This window comes from Malus sylvestris, chromosome 5, assembly GCF_916048215.2.
Source record: "Malus sylvestris chromosome 5, drMalSylv7.2, whole genome shotgun sequence".
Taxonomy (NCBI): domain Eukaryota; kingdom Viridiplantae; phylum Streptophyta; class Magnoliopsida; order Rosales; family Rosaceae; genus Malus; species Malus sylvestris.
In genome coordinates this window covers 4,935,164-4,954,421 of record NC_062264.1, presented here as the reverse complement: position 1 = coordinate 4,954,421, position 19,258 = coordinate 4,935,164, and the positions used below count along the sequence as shown (strand labels likewise).

Here is a 19,258-nt window from a genome sequence, read left to right as displayed (position 1 = left end):
TCAAAATGAGGTGACGTAACCATAAGGGTAAGTGATGTGAAAAAGTGAATAAATTGAAACCAAACTAGAACTAATTTAAACTAAATAGTGAAAGAGTGCGCAGTCGTGGGAAGAACCCACTACAATTATTCAGAGCATAATAGACAGTACGACTACATTAAAGTAGTCAAAGTAACTAAAGTACACTTATTACACAATAGTGGATAAGTTCATACTTCAAACAGAGATAATGTCAGAACTGCCGAAGGTTCCTCGAATGCCACAAATAGTACAGCTATCTAGGTCCTGGAGGGGCGAAAAAGAAAGTTGAGTGGGTCAGCAAAACAACGTTTGTAAGAAAACCTTTATTTTCGAACATACTAACCCTTCGCTATAAAACAAGTATAGTTTCCTTAAAACATACTACGTAAGTATGTAAAAACAATACAACAACAATATAACCAGAATATGCCAAGTCATGGTATATCAAATGCTGCAGTAATATAATCATGTGATAATCAAGTATAATTAAGTGCTCATCCATCTAAGTTGACACACGAGTTTGTACAAATAAATTCTGACACAAACAGGACTGGGTGTAATCAATACGCTCTAGAACTATGATCACATAAAGGCTGGTTTGGAAGCACGGTCACATATGAGTTGCAATTGCCTAATCAATCTGAACGACAGGACTGGCACTTAACTTGGATCCAAGGTGAGCGAACGGTGCAGATGTGAACATACACATGAAGGATTGGCCCTGGCCCTGGGCGAGTACTAACACCGGGGTGTAGCAAGATAAGCATGTACAAGCATGTATGAATGTCATGACAGTAATATCCCAATTATATAGCATCATTTAGTATCACAATAACGATACTTGGCAATATAAGCATAAAAATGAAGTAAATTCGCATTTATGGAAACTATAACTATGTATAGGTCTAAAAACAAATTGCTCACTCACAAATACGTCGTCGGATCATAGCCCCCAAGCCTTGCCTGACCCCTTAAGTCCTCGGGATACGTTTCCCCTATATGTCAAATAACTATATTTAAATTAATTAAAACACATATAAGGAAACTTAAATAAAACTCCCATAGTAAACCTAGGGTTTCAATACATGAAATCGATCTACTTGACGTCACGGACCTACACAATTTTTCAGAAACATTTTTGGACGCCAGACCCATTGCCATGCACAAGCTATGGCATGGCCACATGTGCAGGCAGAGACTGATGGAGGCCTAATGGCCGTTAGGAATATTTCGTTAAATCCTTACTAGAAGTTAACGGCATTACCTAACGCCGTTAGAATATTCCATCAGGGTTGACGGAATATTCCGTTGTCTTCTCTGGTGGTCTTCGCCGGTCGCCGTTGTCCGCCACCGTCTGAACTCGCTGGAAACTAGAAAATTTCGCCGGTTTCTAGGAAAATTTCAAACCTTCATATCCTTTTCATTTCTCAACTATTTTTCACAAAATTTATACGAAAATGAAGCTTATGAAGAGTAGAATCGCGTTATACCTTTTTGGAGTCTAAAAGGTGGACGGAGGTGGCCTGAAAATACCTCAAAAGGTAGGTATGACCAAAACTCAACTCTTCAAAACCTCGAGTTTTTTTACGTCAACTCCTCACCAAAATTAGCCTAGGAGTCTCGGGGAGTTGTAAGAGAGCTTCCCCGACCTTCAAAACTCCTCGACTAGGCCTGAAAACATTGAACTCAAACTCACTGAGTTCGGACCTTTCGAGTTCAACGTCCAAAACTTAGTCAACTCGTGATCCAATGGTATGGTTGTGTTCGTGGAGCCGAGATGAACACGATGGTGGTGTTTTTCGGTTACGTTGGTGAGGTTTGGTGTGAGTTTGAATGGGTTGCAGAGTGAGAGATAGAGTGAGAGAGTGCCTTCAGGGAGAGAGAAGAAAGAGAAATAGTGCTTTCTGAGTTCCTAATTGGTGACTGGTGTGAGTGGGTGATCTGATTGGTGGCTTTTGAAGAGGGAAAAAAATCTGATTGGGTGGTGAGGAAAGAAATCGGGAAAAGGAATGGAGGAGAGTGATTGGTGGAAAAGAAATGAGTTTGTTGTTGATTGAGGAGACACGGACCCATTTCTCTAGGGATGGGAAAACTGATTTTCTTATAGTATTACAGGCACTATAAATTTGTACGTGAGTGTACAAAAATACTCGTGGACAACGTACTTTAATGGAGCGTAACTTTAACGTTACAAGTCTGATTCGAGTCTAACATGCACTCACACATTTGAAGTGATGAGTAAAATTTAATTATGCTGGTGAGAAAAACAATTTAAGAACTAATAAACACGTCCACATCACTTATCAACAAGGGAATAAATGTCAATTCACATACTCGGGGACAAATTACATAGAAAATTAGGGACGGGTCGACCTATCCCCTGACGAAAATTTCATCCCCAAAATTTCAACACTGACTACAGATCATAACCAAAGAATAGACGTGGATACAAATCTCGCATGCGCTCTTCTATCTCCCAGGTAGCTTCCTCAACTAAGTGGTTCTTCTACAAGACTTTCACCAATCGAACGGTTTTATTTCTCAGAACTTTATCTTTGTACTCAAGAATATTCACTGGAACCTCGTCATAGGTCAAATCTGGATTGATCTCCAGTGGTTGAAGAGGGATCACATGTGACAGATCAAAGACGTATCTACGTAGCATCTACACATGGAACACATTATGTACTTTTGCCAACTTTGGTGGTAAAGCGAGTCAATAGGCAACTTCACCAACTCGCTCAATGATTTGGTACGTTCTGATGTACCTAAGGCTGAGGTTCCCTTTCTTTCCAAATCATACAACACCCTTCCACGAAGAGAGCTTCAAGAATACCCAATCCCCAACCTTATACACTCTATCAGTGGAATGTTTGTCGGTGATACTCTTCTGCTGATCTTGGGCTGCTTTCAGGTTAGCCTTTATTACCTAAATGTTCTGTGTCGTCTCATCCACCATCTCAGGGCCCACCAAAACTCTTTCACCAACTTCGGACCAACACAGAAGGGTACGACATGGTTTTCCATACAACGCTTCAAATGGTGCCATACCAATCCTACAATCTGTTTATACATAGCTTCATCTGCAGACTCACTACCATCATCCTTCTTTAGCTTGTCATTCACTGCAATAGGAATGCCCACAGGTTTACAATCTTTTGGGCCAAACTGTTCTAATAAAGCATAGCATACTTGTTATGTTTAATGAAAATCTCATTCTCAGATTGTAGAATTCCCATCCCAAAAAATGATACAAAAAGTCCAAGGGATGTCATTTCATACTTTCTCATCATGTCAGCCTTGAATTCATTGATCAACTCCATACTACTATCAGTATACGTAGTATCATCAACATAAATGGAGACAATGAGTGATTCTCCCCCTTGTTTCATCTTGATATACAAAGTAGTTTCACTTAGATAGGAGTTAATTTCCTCATACCAAGCTCTTGAAGCTTGTTTTAGTCCATAAAGAACCTTTCTAAGCTTATATACTTTGTATTCAGAACCTGGAACAATGTATGTACCCCTCAGGTTGAACCACATAGGCTTCCTCATTCAACACTACATTTAAAAAAGATGATTTTACATCAAGTTGATATAACTATCAGCTTTTCTGAGCTGCAAGTGCAATGAGAGTTCTTATGGTGTCCAATCTTGCAAGTGGAGCAAATGTTTCATTGTAGTCTACTCCACAACCAATCTTGCCTTATGCTTCTTTATAATTTGTCAAGTCATGTAATTATCATGTTTGAATAAGTTTGTGGCATGTGGATTATAGTTATGATAAAGGATAATAATGAAGGAACAACTGTTGCTCGATTGACTTAATACCCTAAATCCGGTTGTTGATGTTTCATTTCATTTTACTGGTAATGTTGCGAATGATATCATCGAAGAAGAACTGGAATGATGAAAGTTGGAAACTTGGAAACATTTGGAGGTCGAAAAGCAAATAAGGAAACGATGTTGGTCAGAAAGTAGATAACAAAACAATAAAACACACTCGGCTCGCAGTCAGCACTCAGTCTGCAGTGCACCAGTGTTGTTGTTCTCTCTCGGTTGCGCTTCCGTCTCTTCGTTCCTGCCTCTCCAGAGGTCTCTCTCTCCCTCTCTCTCGTCTGTCGATCTCTCTTATGTTCATAGTGGGTAGGTAACGGATATGAACATCGATGATGGTTTAATAGGATTATTAGCATGCATTGATTCTGCACTTCGCGTTAGGGTTTGTTGGTTTTCCATTTGGGTTTTCAATTTCATTGCTTTTTCGTTTCAATGATTGGGTTTCCATTTTCTTCTCTCAAAGTTTTTCGATTTAGGGGTTTTTCGATTTTCTCCTTGTAGCTGGTGGTCTGTCTCACTCTGTTTCTCTGACATTCCAGTAGCTGAGGGAATTGGAAATGCTGTTCAATTTCTATTCAGATTACCCATTGTGTGTGTTTAATTTCCTCAGGAAATCATACACGCCATGTGTTCGTCTCTATCTCGATTGTCTTCCTCTCTGATTCACCGCCTTGCTAGAACCCGATGCCAGGGCCAGGCCGAGCTCATCACTTCTAGGTCTTTCTCCGTCTCCACCAGGCAAGTTCTTCTTCCTACATCCTTTTTTTTTTTCGCTCCATTGGGTTTCTGTTTTTGTTGCCTATGAGGTTGATTCAATATTAGACTTTTTTTTTTTTTTACCTCAAACTTGGGTTTTGAATACGGTTGCTTATGAAATTAGTTTGATGATATAAATGGTGAGTCGAGAAGCTTTGATGGGAAGGGAATCAATCTTTCATTAGTGATATTTAATGATTGAAAATATATTGTAGAATTTACAGGCCACCATGAAAATTTTCAAAATGGTTTCAATGTTTCTGAGAATGGTGCAAGGAATTCCAGGTCTATAAACTTTGTGAGGGGAGTTATAGAGGAGGATGGAAGGAACAACTTGGGGGGTTCTCAGTTTCCTCGATATAATATAGAGCAAAATGCTGATATTGTCCACGTAAAGCTGATGAAAAACAATACCTTTGTTACTGTGACGGACTCAAAGGGCAACAAGAAACTTGGGGCCTCAGCTGGTTCCTTACCAGACATGAAAGGAGGACCTAAATTGGCCAAGTATTCTGCTGAAGCAACTGCAGAACATGTTGGACGGATGTCAAGAAATTTTGGCTTAAAATCAGTTGTAATGAAGGTGAAGGGGTTTACTTATTTTAAGAAGAAAAGGCAGGCTATCATAAGCTGGAAAGAGGGCTTCACTAGTTCCCGAGCGGGTCACAGTCCCATTGTATACATCGAAGATAGAACCCGAAAGCCTCACAATGGTTGTAGACTCCCAAAGCAGTGTCGTATCTGAAACATGATGCGCTTTATTCTTGACTGGGTATAATTTTTACTTGGTTAGGAAGATGTATTTGGTGAAATAATGAGCTTGACCTAGTTTTTTTTTTTTTGGTTTTTTTGCTTCAAAATTTGAATTTCTATCTTATTGTAAAGCTAATGTAGTCCATTTGAAGGTCTTATTGCTATTTTTTGAAGATGGTTGTTTATTAAGATAAACTAGTTGGTTAAATAACTTCTCCGATAATATTGGTGTGGAAAGTTTGGCCTTTTCAGTTTTTCTTAGTACTGGTAAAGAACTCATGTTGAAGATGATCTGTTTATCAAGTGTGATAGACTTTCGGTTATTCTCTACCTGTATGTGTATTTTAGGTTACTAATGATTAATGTCATAAAGAGCTCATTGTACGTTGATAGGTGGTCGTACTTGGAATGAATATGTTTCATGACTGAAATGATTTAGGTTCGAGCTGAAGTACATAAACACAAACAATATTATTGTCTTGTCATTATAGTTTGTTAATGCACAAAATCGGATCGATCTTGAACCGAAAAAATCTGACTGTAAAATCACAAGAACACAACGGTATATCGTGGTTCATCCCAAGTTGGAGCTACGTCCACATTGGTGTCGATCTGGTTTCACTATATGAAATGAGAGTTACATTATTGTTGCAAGAGAGGCTAGGGTTTGCCATTGAGGGTGAATGATGCCTTTTATAGGACAAGGTTTCCTTCCCCTCTTACATACATCATGGCCCAATATGTGGTACAACATAGTTTAATGCATGAATGCGGAATGCGCATGCATGTGGGTTTCTGCCAAGAGTTGGGTTGGTCAGTATCGCTTTGTTGATTCTTATGAAGAGGGCCTCCTCTTACTCGACAAGATCAATGAAGTTTCTTACTGAGGGAAACAACAGGTGAGGTGATTATAGCGTCGAGGGAAGAACGTTGCGTGTCTTGCTCATTATTATTCTTTTCTTTGCCAGATTTCGATTGTTCATTAAAAGCCTGTTTCATCGATGAGTGAATGTTGAAGATAGTTTTTCAATGTTAGCTACTGTTCTTGTTTTCTGGTTTAAGAGCCAAATGATTTTGACTTCTCTATGAGGTTGAACTCTGTTCTTAGCTTGCTGGGTTCCTGTATGGAATCACTGCAGGGTTCTTGCCTTGGCGTTTGTTTAGTTGAATTTATGTGATTTTTAGTGGATAAAGTTTTGGGTTTTTATTCATCCTTTCTGAGTTTTAATAGTCTCTGGAATGAAAAACAAGTCCCGCATTGATTTGGTATGTCATACGGCAAATCAAGATATGGGATTTGCAAGGAGGTCGATCATTCCATACCCAATGCTTCATATCCACAATTCCCATATCTGATCAATTATTCTCATGGTGTTCGCATGCAGAGTTACCATGACAGTCATCCCTTCTGACTTTGTAATGCTTACCGAATGGAGACGATGATTGCACGATTTAGATTCATGGTGTCAGAACCATCCTTCAAAAATGGTGTATTATTAGTTGTGCTCAGTATTCGCACAATCACTAAATTATAATACTAAATGACAAAATATTAATCCTTCCTAAATCAATAAAAATTGCGATTGTTTCTCTTAAAAGAAGCAATAATATCTCAAATAAATACTGTTCAAAATAATACCAAGTAAACTATTCGATATTTTTATTCGCAACGATATACATGTAGTGCTAACAAAACTAGATAACACCGATCTAATTAAACACTCACCAAGCATCAATCCAATCTGAGAGATAAACACTTTGGATTGTGACCATACAAAATAACTAAATTAAACATAATGCAAAACTAAGAAATATTTAATTGATCATTATTTCCCTTGTACTGCGATCATTATTTTGCTTTAAATTGCAAAGAACCGTTTCTTTTCTCGAGTCTCTTTCTTTTCTCTTTGACTTTATTTCTTTACCTTGTGCTTCTCATGCTGCAGCCAAAAAAGAAAAAAAAAAAAAAAAAAAAAAGAGAGCATAAAAAGTTCAAACTTTTTACTCATACATATCTAGATCTAAGAGATGAACAATTATCAAATAAAACATTATCTTTGATTTGATGTATAGAAATTACGTTTACGATTCTACAATAATAGTACACATAGATTTTAGGCAACAGAAAATATGATTAATTAGAAAGAGATTTTGGTCAGAACTCCCAATTTGTTTTTCTGTTGACAAATATGGTTTAACTTCCCTCTAAGACTGATCAACATGCCATTTCATTGGCAGATATACAATAATGCAAGATAAGAGTATCATTTTAACTGAAAATATGACTTTAGCCCTTAAAACTTAATTTTCTCTACATAAAATCCAACATAAGTTTTTTTCTTGAATAAAACCCATTGACTAGATTCCACATCAGCAAATTCATTAATTATGTTTGACTTTACACATTAAAAAAAATTTGGATGCCTAAAATACCCCTATTTGATTTATTTTTTTTATAAACCCTATTTGAATGTTCGATGTACATAATTAATGCCATGCGGATGGATGGTAAGGGAGAATTAATGATTTTACAAAAAAAGAAAACATTAATGTTATAAATTCATTGCCTAATATGTAATAACATAAAACATGTCTAATATGTGTTATTATACATGCTTAATTAAGTCAATAAAATTATATTTTACATATTAATGTTGGTAAATTATTTCACACACACACACACACACACACACATATATATATATATATATGCCTGATATATGTAAAATTCATGCAAAATAATTTACCTACAAAAAAATACATTTGAATCAAATAGTGCACCTACTATTAAAATTTAAAATGTTAGATTGCTTAAAAAAAAGAAAAATGATATACCTAGTATATGTAAAATACATGAAAAATAATTTACCTACATAATAACAAACTCATATATATGAAAAATACATGCAAACTAATTTACCTTATAAATTCATTGTTTAATTTTTTAAAAAGAAAACTTTTTTTTTTCCAAAAATAAAGTAGCTATTCTTTAATTTGTACGAAAATTGTGTACCTATTGTGTAATTAAAAAAAATTTACATATTGTTTATTTTTTTATGAAAATAATGTAACTATTGTTTAGTTTTTACAAGAAACAATGTATCTACTTGTTTATTTTTACCCTTTTTTTTTTAATTTTCACAAGTTAATGTATCTACTTTTTCAATAGAATGTATATTGAACTAACTAGATTTGGATTAGGCGATTTCACATAAAACAAGAAAAGAACTTCTTCTTTTTTTTTTAAATTAAAAGCAAAAAAAAAAACTTAAACTAATTGAATGTTGTTGACAAACAAAAGACAATAGATTAAAAGTCTAAAAAAAAAAAAAAAAAAAAAAAAACGTAATAGTCATATTAATGTTGGTGGCATGGTTTTGTAAATAAATTTAAATGTATGGACATCTTTTATCTTACATGTATCAAATTCAAAATTTGGGTTTTATTTAGATATTTTAATATAGGTGGGTTTAGCTTTCAAAAAATAAATATAGGTGGGTTTATGTCTAGAGTTCAATAATTGTAAGTGCTAAATCTAAGGCTACAATCATGAAAATTAGGGGTTTGCAGTACTTACCAAGGCATAAGCGCCAGTAGCAGCAGCTACACTAAGCTCCTCAATAGTCACTTTTCTTGCTGTACCCTCCTCCGCCACGCCCTCCGTGTCCTTCTTCCGAGTCATCATCATCAGATTTTTTGTACCCGCGACGCCCTCCGTGTCCTTCCTCCAAGTAATCATCAGTGCTTCCCCCGCCATAGCCACCTCCGCCGCTAGTACGACGTCCTTCACCAGAGTACGCAGTGGTCTCGGTAGCTCGGCCTCCGTGTCCTTCTTCCGAGTAACTATCAGCGTTGCCGGTCCCGCCGTAACCACCTCCGCTGGTACGACGTCCTTCGCTAGAGTAAGCTGTGGTCTCGGTAGCACGGCCTCCTTGTCCTTCTTCCGAGTAACTATCAGTGTTGCCGGTCCCGCCGTAGCCACCTCCGCCGGTAAGACGTCCTTCGCTAGAGTAAGCTGTGGTCTCGCTGTACGCTGCACGGCCTCCGTGTCCCTCTTCCGAGTAATCATCAGTTTTGCCTCCTCCGTAGCCGCCTCCGCCAGTATGGCATCCTTCACCAGAGTAATCAGTGCTGTCACCGTAGCCGCTACCGCTGCGGGCACCGGTACGTCCTTCGGAAGAGTAACCAGTAGTGGAGTCGCCATAAGCACCACCAGAACGGGCTTGATCACCGTAACCAGACTGAGACTGAGAGTAGGATGAGGGTTTCTCGTCCTCGTCTTCGTCCCTTTGGTGGGAGAAGAGGCCACGGCTGTGCTGCTCCTGATCAGCCATATCGAGGTAGGGGTATTTGGGAAAATTTAAGAAAATGCGAAAATGAAGGGAGGTTATGAGGAGGAGAGGGACCGAGTTTTTGGATGTTGTCTGGGTGCATGGTGGTGGTGGAGGGTTCTTATATAAGTGTTGGGAGTCCTAAAATAACTGTCTTCAGGAGGCTTTAGCTCTTCTCCATCACAAGCTCATACGTAAAATATCCGCCAAAGGTGGGACTCTCGTGTCTCGTGGTTTTGCCACTTGCCCAATCCAAGCCTTGGTTGTCGGTCATCATCCCTGTATTTGTTTTTGTTTTTGAAACGTGTATGGGAGACATACCTTCGGAGTTAAACTAGATATTTTTTTTGTTTGGCCGACTCTAGATATTTTATTTTAACTAGGGTAATGTTAGGAAAATTAGATTTGTAGATAAAATTGTGTAAATTAAATGACATATAAGTTTATGAGTGAATTATTACTTAAAAGTTGATAAACGTGCTCATTACTTAAGCCCGGTTTTCTAACAATTTGGGTCTTCTTATTTATTTTTAGAGTCAGACTACAATACTAATATATATTTAATACATCATCATCTAAGGCTATCTCCAACCGATGGCTGGCCAGATGACTCGTTTTAGCCCTCTGACCCTCCAAGATTCTCTAAGATATTAATATTTTAATGAACAGTATAGGGTCATATTTGCCTTCGTCTCCAACCGAGGGCTAGAGGGCCAGAGGGCTCGTTTTAGCCCTTTCACAAAAAATCGTCTCCAACCGAGGGCCAAAGGGTCATAGGGCCATAGGGCCAAACATAATTTATTATTTAAAAACTACAACTTAAATTCAAATCCAACAGTTAGCTGACGTCAGCTAGCCATTGGTAGCTAACATCATGCTGACGTCAGCTAGCCGTTGGATTTGAATTTTTTTTTTGTTGCTATAAATAGGGTGGATATTGGGATATAATTCACACAACTTTGAATTCAATCTATTTAAATTCAATCTCTTTCAATTCAAGTTTGCAATGAATTCCAACTTTGGATTCTCTTCAGATTCCAACTGGGGGTCCTCATCCAATTCCAAAAGAGAAGCAATATGGGCGCAAATGGGACGAGAAGATGTTTTGTGTTAGAAATATGAAACCCAATGCTTCAATTCAATTCAATATGGGCGCAAAAAGATTTCTAAAAGTTATAGAATTTAAAAAAAATATGAAACAAATTTTGTTTTCTATATGAAACCCAATGCTTGAAACAAATTTGTTTCATATGAATTGAAAGCATTGGGTTTCAAGTAAGGCGCAACAAACAAAACATATTGAATTGAAAGTTGGAATTCATTGCAAACTTGAATTTCTAACATAAGAGAAGCATTGGGATTCATTTGCGCCCATATTCAATTCAATTCAATTCATTTTCTATAACTCCTCATCTTTTTGTGTTAGAAATATGAAACCCAATGCTTCTCTTTTGGAATGAATTCCAACTTCCAATCCCAATGCTTCTCTTTGGATCCTCTAACACAACAGTTGGCTTTCTCGACCTTCCGCTAATAGAATTTAAAAAAAATATGAAACAAATTTTGTGAAATAGAAGTTATAGAAAAAAATGGAATTTAAAAAAAAATATGAAACAAATTTTGTGAAATATAAGTTATAGGAAAAAATGAAGGAAATTATTGAAAAAATATTGAAGGAAATTATTGAAAAAATATTGAAGGAAATTATTAAAAAATTGAAACAAATATTATAGATGAAGGAAATATTGGAAAATATATTGAAGGAAATATTGAAAAATATTGAAGAAGGAAATATTGCAAATGAAGTGAAGAATTGAAAGAACTTCACCATACTTATAGAAGAAAAGAAATGTTTAAATTAAAAAAAAAAAAAAAAACCCAACTGCTAGCTGACTCAGCTAGCCATTATATTAAAAAAAATTTGCCTATGAATACCTATTATAACCGACAGTATTAAAAAATCATTCTTTAATGTTGTTGGTTATAACTGACAACAATAGGAAAACTATAAAAAAAAAAAAAAATAGCCAGCCTGGGGCTGGTTAGCTGGCCGAAAGTAGCCAGCCCTTTGGCCCTTTGAAATTCCGTGGGGCCCTCCCAGATTCCCGAACCCTCTGGCCTAGCTCTCGGTTGAAGATGGTTTTAGGGCTATTTTCGGCCCTTTAGCCCTCTGGACCCTTTGGTTGGAGATGGCCTAATGGTTCTCTCTCTCTCTCTCTTTTTGTTTCGTACAATTGAAGTATAAATCATTTGTTTCGTACAATTGAATACTTCAATCAATGTAGCTCTATGAAATTTCAAGTGAAATTATTGTTTCGTTTTGGATTTCAAATTGTATTGGCTTGGCAGCATATAATTTTTTTAAAATATGTTGTCACTGGGATACTACTGATGATTTAGAAAGAAATAGAAGTGTTTTCCAAATTCTAAACAATTTAGTTCACCCCATTCTAAATCCTGGATCGGTCCCTAACAGGCCTCATGATTGAGGCCCCTCATGCCTCTCAAAGTCAAGCAATATTGGTTGAATTTAAATTTGACTTAGGCATTGAAGGGTCTTTGACTCACTGCATCAGTGTGCCAATGTCTCACTTGTCTTTTCCTTCTTGGTAGTAGGGGTATATCAAAGTAATTCTATGTTTGTACAGAATTCGTTCCACACAAATTAGTACTTTCATTGAGAATTTGTACTCATAATAGTCTCTCAATTCTGAATCTAGGAACTTTTAGACATAATCATTTCCTTCTAAACCTTAGAAACATCGTTATGGCATACGCTCGGCGCAATAACGACCTAGGGTAAAGCTCCAACCTTCTGCTCAATAGTAGGAAGAAAACTGAGCCCCTCTTCCAAACCCAAATCCTGTTGTGGGAGAGTAGGCTATTAATCAGGATTTACCTCATAAAGTGGAGGATTGGATGGATTTTGAGGGCATTCAAGTTCCTCATAACCATAGTCCAATGGTTCAAAAACTTAATGTGCCTCGAGAGAATGATTTAGAAAGATAACTCCTTAACATTAACTCTTGCATGCAGAGATAGGAGGATCGAAACAATGATTGTGCTGACAACATGGATTCATGCACCGCACCTTTGCCAATGGTAGATGTCACGCCTTAGGCTTAGGATCGGGAGAAATGAAATTTTTTATTGTAACGGGAATACGGGTGGTATATAATGTGTTTTTATAGAAGTGGAAAATTTTATTTTTTAAGTTATTAACTTTTTAATACACATATCCTACTATTTGTATGGTAACACGTGGTGTACCACCTCGTGTATCGGTCACATTGAAAAATCTCTCCAGGATCGGTGAAAAAACAACCCCGTACCTAGTGAGCAAATCAAAATAAAAAGAACATGAAAATACATAACTTTTATTTTACGTGATAAGGTTTAATAATAGCACTATCACACTCTAATTTACATTGCAAACGTTTCTCTAGATTTCCATCGAAAGTTAACTACCTTTCAGATCTGATTCAACACCTGTTAGATATTCATAAGGGGTTAGCTTCTAGCTTAGTAGTGCAAAAACCACTATACTTTAACACAATGGACACAAGAATGATGCATGCATTTTGTCACGCTCCGATCTTGAAATACGTCTAGGATCGACAAGTGACGTCACCTCGTACATGTACATCTATTATGCCTCACCTACGAGACATGAGCAAGACACCATCAAAGGTCCAATAGCGGAATAACTTTTCGTTTGCTTTATGGATGCATCTAACCTCTATGTTAGACTGCCTATGTACTCTAGAACTAGATCAAGCCATTCGTAGTTTGCCCCTTGTTAAACTCTAACATTTTGCATACCACTTTTTAGCAGAGAACATAAAATTCTCGAATCAAGCTCTATCCGAACATAAAATTGCCCCTGCCTTTTCTTGCTAATTTCTCCTTTGTTAAAACCCTATTTTGTAAACGATTTTCACCTATGCGTTTGTGGGATCAAGCTCTATCCGAAAATACTAAGATTGATCCCGAAAGGTCAATTGATTTTTAATGACTAATTATTAAGATTCAAACTTTATAACAAGTTAACTAAAGTTCAATAAAAAAAAATAATATAATATTTCGTTAATATGATTTACCTAAATTAAAATATTGAAATCTAGGAACGAAATTTCACACATTTCCTCTTCATTCTATTTTGTTAACTAAATTGACAAATAATCCCTTTTTTTTCATTAGTCATCTTGTCAAACTCTTAGTCCTCAAATTCGAAACTCGAATAGATTATTTTATCGGACTCTAACTGAAAGAGCTTCTCTTAGTTCATGTACTTTGGGCTGAGCATAGACCTTGGTGGCCTAAGAGTGGACTCTGTTGACTTTGTATTTTAGGTAGGATTCCTAATTGATATCAATTCCGTGTAATCTCCTGTAATCTTGTGTAATTTGTTTTCTTCCTATTACATTAGGGTTGTACACCTTGTATAAATACCTCTCATTGAGAAGAATAAAATTATCATTGAAAGCATTCTCTTCTTGGCATCAGAGTTAGGTCGGAAAAAAAAGGAAAAAAAAAATACCCCATAGCTGCGATAGCACTGTTGCGGCTCAGCCGTGTGTGGTGTGCCGACCTCGATCAGCAAGCAACTGTTGTCATTGCTACCCTTTCTGAATTCGAAACGAACAGCGAGCGACGCCATCGTTGCTAATCCGAATTCATCGAATCGTTTGACTTTCTGTTGTGTGACACGACAGACCAATTGGCCTATTTGCTTCTGATTTGATCTGAAGCCGTGAAAAATTGCACAGATTGCAACTCAATTGAATTGTGTTGCTGCACCGTACCTGACTCGAGGTCCGACGACCCACGAACCTGTTCCCATCCGACTTGCTGATATGACCGATCCACCACAACACTGTTGCACCTTTGTCTCGCACATTGAACTGCAATCTGTCCTTGCTGCTATTATCCTTGTTGGAGCCTTGAACCACCATACCACCGCTGCTGTTTCAAAGTGAGAAGAAAACAAAACAGAAAAGGTGAAAGGAAAAAGAAAAAAAGGAATCAAACGGAAAAGATTTGGTGGTGTTAAAAAAAAATATTGGCTGTTTGATTAAGGCCCACACAGCAAGGAAAAAAAATTGTGTTTTTTTATAGATTATTATTATTTTTTGTTGGGCTATCCTTCTTGTTGGCCCGTGACAAATTGAAGCTTCTTGGGTTTGGTTTGCTTGGAAATTTGGGCTTTACCAATCTCCGAGTGATGTATTGATTAAAGTTGCTTGGGAATGGCAGTCTGGAATTGTACGTCTCCAAATCGATCCGAGCAACTTGGACATGAGAATACGACCACGCGTACCTCGTTTGCTGATGCGAAGACAGATTCTGAGAATATAGTTACAGAAGTGTCTGCCGCTACTAATACAAGTAACAATGGTAAAGCTTTAAAGGTTTCTGCCTCTGTTACGAATAATACCTGGATAATTGATTCTGGTGCTACTGAACATATAACTTGTGATTCTAGACAGGTAGAAACCTTAAAACCATCCACCAAAACTATTGTCGGTGTCGCCACTAGTAGTCATGCCCTTGTTATCGGGGAAGGAACCGTCTCCCTTTCAGATACCCTTAGTCTTGATACCGTACTTGTTGTTCCTTTTCTTGACTATAATTTATTATCTGTTGCTCAAATAACTGTCGTCCTGAATTGTCTTGTGAGTTTTTTGCCTTCTTTTTGTGTTTTTAAGGACATTCAGACTCGCAAGACGATTGGTTATGGTATTAGGAAAGGGAAGCTCTACTACTTGGAGCTGACATCCAACAGTTCCCGAATGTTGACTCAAGCTCTTGCAGTGGAAGGAAATCCGGGGGATAAGAATAAAGCTTCTGAGATTTGGTTGTGGTATCGTCGACTAGGACATGCTTCGTTCGGCTATCTGCGGAAGTTGTTTCCTAGCCTGTTTGGTAAGCATGATATTTCTAACCCTCAATGTGATGTTTGTGAAATGGCTAAAAGTCATCGTACTTCATTCCTGCCTAGTTTGAATAAAAGTTCAATCCCGTTTATGATCATTCATTTTGATGTTTGGGGACCATCTAAAACTACTACATTTGTTGGTGCTCATTGGTTTGTTACTTTTATTAATGACTGCACACGTATGACTTGGGTTTGTTTGATGAAGTCCAAAAGTGAAGTTCCTTCTTTGTTTCAGTGGTTATGGTACAAGTACAATATAAGTCACAAATACAGGTTCTCAGGAGTGACAATGGCGGCGAATATATAAACTCTGAACTTCGTGCCTTTCTTGATCATCATGGTATTGTTCATCAGACTACATGTCCATATACTTCACAACAAAATGGTGTTGTAAAATGCAAAAATCGTCAGCTTCTAGAGGTTGTTCATGCTTCTTTGATTGAGGCGTGTCTCCTGTTATCTTTTTGGGGAGAAGCTTTCACCTCCGTTGCATATCTCATAAATTGTGTTCCATCCCGATCAATTGACTTTCAGACACCGCTTTAGACTCTTTCTTCATATGTTGATGCTCATACAGTTCCTAATCTTCCACCTCACGTGGTTGGTTGTGTGGCCTTCGTTCATCTTCATAAACAGCAGAGAAGTAAACTTGAGCCTCGGGCCTTACGGTGTGTGTTTATAGGGTATGCCTCACATCAAAAGGGGTATCGTTGTTATCACCCTCTGACGAAAAAATTGTTTGTCACTGTGGATGTTGCGTTTCATGAGAATGATATGTACTTTGCTCATCTCGAGTCTTCACTTCAGGGGGAGAATCAGACAAAAGTTCAAACTCTTGATTATCATATTCCAAATATAGATAGTGTGAATGATTTGGATTTAAGTGGTGATGTCTTGTAGACAAGTGATGATCACTTACACGAGAACAATGATGTGAATGGATTGGAACTAAATGGTGATGTCTTGGAGACAAGTGGTGATCATTCACATGGAAACAATATTGAAAACCTTGAAAGGGACGAGTCGACATCCCCAGATGGCTCACTGCCTGTTTCCTCACCACCGGACAATCATATGACACCAGCTATCTCACAGTCAATCTTGAGTCCCAATAACCATAATCAATCATCTTCGATCCCGGATGCACCAACACCACATCGTCTCCCTGATCGCGTCAACCGAGGTATTCCTAAACTTACTTATGAAGCCGACCCAAAATGCAAAACTAGGTATCCGATGAGTAAGCCCAACCCTGAGTCTAATGTGTTATACCCGTTAAGTAATTATGTGTCTACCAGTCACCTGTCAGAATCAAATAAGTTATTTGTGCATCCATTATCTATTGTATCTATTCCTAACAGTGTGTAGGAGGCTTTAATTGATCCACGTTGGCAATCAGCAATGAATGAAGAATTGAAGTCTTTGAAGAAGAATGCTACCTGGGAGATCACAGACTTGCCAGCTGGTAAGAAACCTGTGGGATGCAAATGGGTCTATACGGTGAAGTACAAAGCTGATGGGACGATGGATCGCTTCAAGGCAAGACTTGTAGCAAAAGGATACACTAAAAAATATGGAATTGACTATACAGATACATTTGCCCCTGTAGCCAAGATCAATACAATCCGTGTTTTGTTGTCCTTTGCTGCAAATCTTAATTGGCCATTACAGCAGTTTGATGTGAAGAATGCATTCTTGCATGGGAACTTGACAGAAGAGATTTATATGGATCTTCCACCGGGATGTAATGCTCCAGATAAATATAAAAAAAAAGTGTGCAGGTTGAAGAAATCCTTATATGGTTTGAAGCAGTCCCCTCGGGCATGGTTTGGAAGATTCACAAAATCTATGGGAGCATTTGGCTACAGACAAAGTAACTCCGATCATACTCTGTTCCTGAAAAGACGAAATGGGAAACTTACTGCACTTATTGTGTATGTAGATGATATGGTGGTAACAGGTAATGACCCAGAAGAACGTGCGGCCTTGCAAAGATATTTGTCTACAAAATTTGAGATGAATGACCTTGGATCCTTGAAATATTTTTTAGGGATTGAGGTATCGAGAAGCAGTTCGGAAATTTTCTTATCACAGAGGAAGTATATTATTGATTTGTTGCATGAAACCGGTATGTCAGCTTGTCAACCAGTAGCTACACCATTAGAGGAAGGATTGAAGATTAGTGTTGATCATAATCAAGTACCAGTTGACAAAGGGAGATACCAAAGGTTAGTAGGTCGTTTAATGTACTTGGCACACACAAGACCGGACCTTGCTTATGCCTGAAGTGTAGTAAGTCAATACATGCATGATCCCGGAGAACAACATATGAATGTAGTGATGAGAATTTTGAGATATTTGAAAGGAAGTCCCGGCAAAGGAATTTTGTTTAAAAGGAATAATCATCTTAGAGTTGAAGGTTATATTGATGAAGATTGGGCGGGTTCGATTGACGATAGATGCTCAACATCAGGTTACTTTACATTCGTTGGGGGTAACTTGGTTACATGGAGAAGTAAGAAACAGAATGTGGTTGCCCGTTCCAGTGCAGAAGCTGAATATAGAGGTATGGCTTTGGGGCTTTGTGAAATTTTGTGGCTTAGGCTCCTGCTTCGCGATTTGGGTATACTATATGGTCAGCCTATGAAATTATTTTGTGATAATAAAGCTGCCCATGACATTGCACATAATCCGGTACAACATGATAGAACAAAGCATGTTGAAGTTGATCGGTTCTTCATCAAAGAAAAATTAGAAGAAAAAATAATTGAGCTACCGACAATAAGAACAGAGGATCAGTTGACAGATATCCTTACGAAAGCTGTTTCAAGTCATAAGTTTTCATGTTTCTTACACAAGTTGGGCATGAGTAACATATATGCACCAACTTGAGGGGGAGTGTTGACTTTGTATTTTAGGTAGGATTCCTAATTGATATCAATTCCATGTAATCTCCTGTAATCTTGTGTAATTAGTTTTCTTCCTATTACATTAAGGTTGTACACCTTGTATAAAAACCTCTCATTGAGAAGAATAAAATTATCATTCAAAGCATTCTCTTATGACTCAACTACTTTTATCCATGTTTCCATAAATCCCACTTACTCTTCCAATTTAGGACCTCAACAAATAATTATGCAATGTTCATAGTTATTTTGAAGCAACGATCATAGTTATCTTGAAAAAAGTTGAGGTTCCACCATAAAACCAATTGGCAATATGAGGAGTAGCCCAACCTCTTATAAGCCATTGCAAGGTTTCTCTTTTCATTGATGTGGGACCCTTTTACATTCACACCCTCACATGCCCCCTCACATGTGCGGCGTGTGGCGAATTTTCAAGCCAAACACGTGGAAAACACGATTTATGTGATGTGTATCAAGTGTGACCGTTGGAGTTCACATGTGGGCCTTCTTTGACACTATGAAGAAGTTGAGGTCCCAGTATAAAACCATTATAATTAGCAATATGAGAAGTAGCACAACTCCTTATAAGCCCTTCGCATGGTTTGGTCTCTCACTGATGTGGGACTTTATTCTCACATTTTCACGTATTCATTTCCATTGATACTTTTCCAATGATTCCACAATGCATGACATAGTTATTCCTTTTCAACG

General features: G+C 37.6%; 2 protein-coding genes across 4 annotated transcripts; one reads left to right on the top strand and one right to left on the bottom strand.

Annotated features, from left to right (window-relative positions):
- The first annotated feature begins 3,847 nt into the window (after positions 1-3,847).
- On the top strand, positions 3,848-5,609 carry LOC126620968 (probable ribosomal protein S11, mitochondrial). 3 transcript variants are annotated; one of them, XM_050289302.1, is made up of 3 exons: positions 3,848-4,245; positions 4,474-4,601; positions 4,905-5,609. In XM_050289302.1, the coding sequence occupies exons 1-3, from the start codon at positions 4,183-4,185 to the stop codon at positions 5,362-5,364; spliced, it is 651 nt and encodes a 216-aa protein (XP_050145259.1). In that variant the 5' UTR covers positions 3,848-4,182; the 3' UTR covers positions 5,365-5,609. The 3 variants fall into 3 exon arrangements, with proteins under 3 accessions (XP_050145259.1, XP_050145261.1, XP_050145260.1); XM_050289304.1 differs by having other exon boundaries at positions 3,854-4,118; XM_050289303.1 differs by having other exon boundaries at positions 3,856-4,169.
- Positions 5,610-7,008: 1,399 nt separating this feature from the next.
- Positions 7,009-9,834, bottom strand: LOC126620967 (glycine-rich cell wall structural protein 1.0-like). The gene is made up of 2 exons (XM_050289301.1): positions 8,950-9,834; positions 7,009-7,312 (listed from the first exon to the last, which is right to left on the bottom strand). The coding sequence occupies exon 1, from the start codon at positions 9,704-9,706 to the stop codon at positions 8,990-8,992; it is 717 nt and encodes a 238-aa protein (XP_050145258.1). The 5' UTR covers positions 9,707-9,834; the 3' UTR covers positions 7,009-7,312; positions 8,950-8,989.
- Positions 9,835-19,258: the final 9,424 nt, after the last annotated feature.

Coding starts and splice junctions, on each gene's coding strand:
- LOC126620968 (XM_050289302.1), top strand. CDS start 4,183: ATGAACATCGATGATGGTTTAATAGGATTATTAGCATGCATTGATTCT. Junction 4,246..4,473: donor ATTCTGCACTTCGCGTTAGG/GTTTGTTGGTTT, acceptor TAATTTCCTCAG/GAAATCATACACGCCATGTG. Junction 4,602..4,904: donor TCTTTCTCCGTCTCCACCAG/GCAAGTTCTTCT, acceptor AAGGAATTCCAG/GTCTATAAACTTTGTGAGGG.
- LOC126620967 (XM_050289301.1), bottom strand. CDS start 9,706: ATGGCTGATCAGGAGCAGCACAGCCGTGGCCTCTTCTCCCACCAAAGG.